The sequence below is a fragment of the Xenopus laevis genome, chromosome 6L (genome assembly GCF_017654675.1).
Source record: "Xenopus laevis strain J_2021 chromosome 6L, Xenopus_laevis_v10.1, whole genome shotgun sequence".
Lineage (NCBI taxonomy): Eukaryota > Metazoa > Chordata > Amphibia > Anura > Pipidae > Xenopus > Xenopus laevis.
Window position 1 is genome coordinate 77,281,261 of NC_054381.1, and position 5,500 is coordinate 77,286,760.

The 5,500-nt window shown below is 41.4% G+C and overlaps 1 protein-coding gene across 2 annotated transcripts; it reads right to left on the minus strand.

The window, feature by feature from the left end:
• Positions 1-457: 457 nt before the first annotated feature.
• Positions 458-3,165, minus strand: LOC121394663. 2 transcript variants are annotated; one of them, XM_041566215.1, is made up of 3 exons: positions 3,051-3,165; positions 1,942-2,695; positions 458-1,647 (listed from the first exon to the last, which is right to left on the minus strand). In XM_041566215.1, exons 2-3 carry the CDS (start codon positions 2,671-2,673, stop codon positions 460-462), a joined length of 1,920 nt encoding a protein of 639 aa, XP_041422149.1. In that variant the 5' UTR covers positions 2,674-2,695; positions 3,051-3,165; the 3' UTR covers positions 458-459. The 2 variants fall into 2 exon arrangements, with proteins under 2 accessions (XP_041422149.1, XP_041422148.1); XM_041566214.1 differs by having other exon boundaries at positions 1,942-3,163.
• Between the last annotated feature and the right edge of the window lie 2,335 nt (positions 3,166-5,500).

The following is a 5,500-nucleotide window of genomic DNA, read 5'->3' on the forward strand; positions in this document are numbered from 1 at the left end:
AGCCCATACAGACAGAATGGAAGGGTTAGTAAAAAGGTCGTTAAAATTTAGAAAAATAGAGTTAGTTTCGGAAACAAAAATATCTGCAGAAAGGCCCCCATCAGGGGAAATTCTGATGGATTGAAATCCTAACTTGTGGAATAGATCTCTGCCTAACAGATTTTCGGGGCACCCAGGGATGAGTGTAAATGGGTGTGAAATGGTACGGGTAGAGCCTGGGCATACAATAGGTAAAGGCGGTGTTTGGAAGGTGGGAGTTAGTACCCCGTTAATCCCAACTGAAGGTATCGATCCGTGTCTGTCTCCCTCATAATATTTTGTATTAATGCAGGAGGTGGTGGCTCCCGTGTCCACTAGGAATAATAAATCCACTCCTGCAACGTTTAATACAATGTATGGGTCTGCACTGAATGAGGATGAGATGACAGGGAAAAGTGGGGTACAACCTTCAGGGCAGCCCTATGTAGAACCTGGCCAGTTGATGGTGTGTCTGGGAGTGGAATTTGTCGAAGTCTGGGGTTGTGTGTGAGGTGCTTGTGTTTGAAATGTTGGGGCTGGGGCATTAGGGACTGTTCGTTGATTTTGAAAAGTAGGACACGGCGGGCAGGGGCATTGATTACGCCTGTGGCCAAATTCATGACAATTAAAACATCGAGTATTATTTGGTGAAGTATTGGAGTTATTGGGAGAACCCCAACTATTATTCTGATTAACCCAATTACGTCTACCTCTTCCTCTACCACGACCTCTATTCCAGCGACCTCTGCCATATCCACCCCTTTCAGTGTATTGATTATTAAAACCCTGAGGATTATGAGAATACATTTCTGTAGTACTGTTTGGACCAGAGAGAGTCCCATTTTGGGTATTGTATTCTGGACTAACTACTTCCATATACGTGCCTTGTACTTTCTTATCTGTTCTAATGAGGTTTTCATAACAACTTGCTGCTTCTTTCTCTATTACTCTTTTCTGGAAATCTCCTGAGGTGAGTGTGGGCCATTCTGAAATAAGTTGTTTAGTAGTAAGACTAAATTGAGGAGTCATGTTTCCCAAACATGTTTGAACCTTTAGTTGCGACATGTTTCCCTCAGAGGAAAGGGCGGCTTCCTCTTTCCATACTTTATAGAATCTTTTGACAAAGTCACTTGCTGTTTCATGCGATTTTTGCTTACATCCCAGAGCGATCGACATAGACTGTCGATCGGTCCATAAGCGTTTCATTTCCTGTTCTACCTCCTGCCACATGATATCTATGCCTGCTGGGGTATTTAATGGATATTGAGCAGCATTCATGGCGTTAACATTAACAGGTACCGAGATTGAGGGAACCTTAGTCCAATCCCATCCTGATTCAAGATCGTAGCCCAAGATCCCATCAATAATCAATTTTATATCAGACTGATGCATACATTGTCCTTGACACATTCTTTTTAAATAAACAAGACAAGCACCGGGATTCTTTCTGGGATCAGGGGCATTAGCAAGTATATTTTGTAAATCTGTGGGGCTTAAAGGTTTCATTATGAGTTGTTCACCAACAGTAAGAAAAGGATACTGTTTTGTAACTGGATGTTGATCCCCCCTTTTTTTAGGTTCTTTTTTTCTTACCGTCATCTTCAGACGGTCAGGAGTGATATGAACTATTTCATACAAAACTTGCAAAAAATAGTGGGAGCACTTACCAGGTACTAGGATTCACCTGTGCATGTCACAAAACCGAAGATCCCAACGGTTGCTTCCAAAGAGAGAGTGAGTTTGTAGGTGCAGCACCAAGGAATCCAGGAGGTAGAAAAATTAAAAATATAAACCTTTATTCAAGCATTTTAAAATGGTAGTTTTTTCCTACTACCATTTTAAAATGCTTGAATAAAGGTTTATATTTTTAATTTTTCTACCTCCTGGATTCCTTGGTGCTGCACCTACAAACTCATGAACTATTTCATAACCTGCTTGAGTGATTATACCCATATCTTTTTCTAATTCGGGCATTAGGGGTATCTCAATTTTATCAGTATCTACTGTATCTAAGCCAGATAGGGGGAAGGCCGGCAATGGGTAGGCTGCAGCTTCAATCATACGGGGTGGGGCAGGGACAGGCATTGGTTGTTGAACCAATGGGGCTGCTTGGACTGGTGCTATAGGGGCAGCTTGGGGTACTATAGGAGCAGAAGCTACAGCAATGCAAATCTCGTCATCCTCCATGGTGTCTGGTTTATGTGTCAAATTAGGGTAGATAGCCATGTAAGGGGGTGGGGTAGTATTAACAGTTTGATCACAGGTTGTAGAGCATTGTGAATTGTGTCGTTTAAATAGTTTTAAAACACCAGTTTTTCGAGGATTGTGGTTCTTAGGGAGGGAAGGTGTAGAGTACCAACCTGGGGCAATCTTAAGCCAATTTTCCCCACCCGGTGTCATATATGTATAATCCCATTTAGGGTCACCTTCTTTCTTCTGAACACACATTTGATAAACTATATTCATATAATATAAATCATTAGCTCCATCACGTGGAAAAGGATTGTCTAGTTCTAAATGTTCACACCAACCTGCAAGATTATCTACCCAGGGGTCAACATAAAATCCTCCAGTAGGACTACATCTATACACATACTGTTTGCAAGTCTCATTAAGGAGGGGCGGTGGTAAATTTTTTGAAGTCTTACCACCCATCTTGATTCAAGACAAGTACAGTCTACAAATAAGATTAGTAAGTATCAAAAAAGAAAAAGAAGGTATAGGATAGACTAATTAGTGGTGTAATGATTAAATGTAACTCACAGTTTTCCTAACGAGAACTGTTTATTTGTTCTTATATTATAGGCTGACTCTCTGTTCCAGGTTTATTCACCTATTGCCTGGACTCATAAATCTAAACTTTTTGCAGGAAAGATAGCCTCGAACTCTGAACACGCAGAGTTTATACGTCTACGGTGTATAATGGGATAAGAATAGGCCGAAGGAAGAGAAGTGAAATAGAGTCAACAGAAATATTGGTTAATCAATTATGTCGACTATTGAATTCAATAAAAAAACAAATATCTCAATACCTTAAATTCTTATCAAAGAACGTGTCATGTACGATTGCAACGAAACAGAGAAGCCAGGGCTGAACTGAGATCAAGGTCCCGACAATACCCGTTAGCAACTCGTGATCACTCTTAACACTGCAACCATTCACAGATATATTTTAAAACACAAATACACAAATACACAGACAAGACAATAATACGCATGGAAAGATTAATCAGTCAGTAAGAAATGGTTCCCGTGCACAACCTGAGTATCCCTATTTTACTATACTACCATGGGATCTCTATAACCCGTCTCAACCATACATGAGACAGTCTCAACCATACATGAGACACTTTAGCTGCAAATCATGCCCTTGTCTCAACCATACATGAGACAGTCTCAACCATACATGAGACACTTATTTAAACTAAAGAATTGGTCAATCGGAAAGAGCCAAAGGTAAGAGAAAACACCGTCAGTTCAGACAGTGATTCTACTTACCTCTGGATTTCCAGCCGTTCCACTTCTGACACCAGAAAACTGTTAGGGCCACTAAACTCCACTGTGCTATCCCTGCACTGTCCTTGCAGCTGCGAGCCGGCTCGTCTTATACTTGATGCAACGGCAAACCATCTGATATCATCTCTCCAAGCGTGCTGATCAGGGAACTTGCAATGAACGACACTGTAGGCTTGTGTGTTGCAAAACAAGTTCAGTTTATTATGGGTAGTACTACAACTTATATAGCATAGTAAACAAAGAGATTCCATTGTGATGTCATACACAATGTAACTACCCTATATTTGGTAATGTTTGAACACCTGAGTGGCTATAGTAGGTTTACACAGTCTACAACTTGTGTGTATTTGATAAGAAGCATACTTGTGCAATCAAGTGTTCAGGCAGGAAAAGACATTAGCCCCTTGCAATCCCTTTCACTCATAGGAATGACACCACCCCACCAAGCATTAATAGGAATGCCATCCCACCAGGCAGCTGATATGAACACCATCCCACCAGGCATCTCTTTGAAATACTACCCTACCAGGCCGCTAATAGGAACACCATCCCACCAGGCAGGTCTTGGGTAAACCATCCCACCAGGCAGCTTATAGAGGTGACATCACTGGTAGGAGATCCCTGGTGAGGTGTGTTCCTATAAACACCATCCCACCATGAAGTTTATTGGAACACCATCCTACCAGGTAGCGCAAAGGAACGCCATCCTACCAGGCAGCATATAAAGATGGCACCATCCCACATAGGAATACAATATTATATATACAAGGCAGCACATAGAAATGGCATCATCCCACTAGGCCGCTCATAGAAACACCATCCTACCAGGCATCTCATAAGAACACCATCCTACCAGGCAGTTCATAGAGATAACACCATCCTACCAGACAGCTTATAGGAAAACCATCCTACCAGGCAGCTCATAGTGACAACAACAACATCCTATCAAACAGCTCAAAGGAAAACCATCCTACCAGGCAGCTCAAAGTAACGACACTATCCTACCAGGCAGCTCATAGTGACAACACATCCTACCAGGCAGCTCATAGTGACAACAACATCCTATCAAGCATCTCATAGGAAAACCATCCTACTAGGCAGTTCATAGAGACAACTCCATCCTATCAGGCAGCTCATAGGAAAACCATCCTACCAGGTAACTCATAGGAAAAGCATCCTACCAGGCAGCTCATAGTGACAACAACATCCTACCAGGCAGCTCATAGTGACAACAATATCCCATCAGGCAACTCATAGGAAAACCATCCTACCAGGCAGCTCATAGTGACATCACCATCCTACCAGGCAGAACATAAATGAGATCATCCTGGGAGGCAAAGAGCACATGGTTACAACTTACTATTTTAGCATTAAGAAACACATTACAATCGCTTGTACAGCACATTTATTGCACAAATATACCAAAAGTAATTGGGAAGCAGATTTGTTTTGAGCTAGAAAGATAATTTGCAGCTCTCTGCCCTCAGAGCCTCTATGTTACATTAAGATGTCAGTGTAATTCACTAAAAAAAAACACAGCCTACACACACCCACAGATTCCCTGCCTGCACCCAGATTACCACCTGTATGTGCCTTTCTGTAGAGTTCTGTACAGTCTCCTACATAAAACTTCTCACTGAAATTCTGCTTCTCTGCTGGAATCCTCTCTCTTTTCAAATCACTTTCCCTCCAGACTAAAAATGCTGTTTCATATGTGTTAAGGGTTTTACTGCTTTGATGAATTTGGAAATATTAATAATCCCCCTTATCATTATAGTGATTCCCTACTGAAATACTACTTAGTTTACATTGTAGCTCCCATTTTAAGCTTAGAGCCAAGATGTTCTTAATCATGTTCCTTTTGACAAAAACTATATTGGGTTTGGGTGGCATAATTTTATTTAAAATGGGATCCCGAAGATAGAACCTGCCGATGTCTTTAGAATTCTGCATATCGAGTTTGCTG

What these genes read in the sequence shown, in the direction of transcription:
- LOC121394663 (XM_041566215.1), bottom strand. Translation starts at nt 2,673, where the DNA reads ATGGGTGGTAAGACTTCAAAAAATTTACCACCGCCCCTCCTTAATGAG. An exon ending in TCACTCAAGCAGGTTATGAA is followed by an intron (nt 1,648 to 1,941) that starts ATAGTTCATGAG and finishes GTTTTGTATGAA; the next exon opens with ATAGTTCATATCACTCCTGA.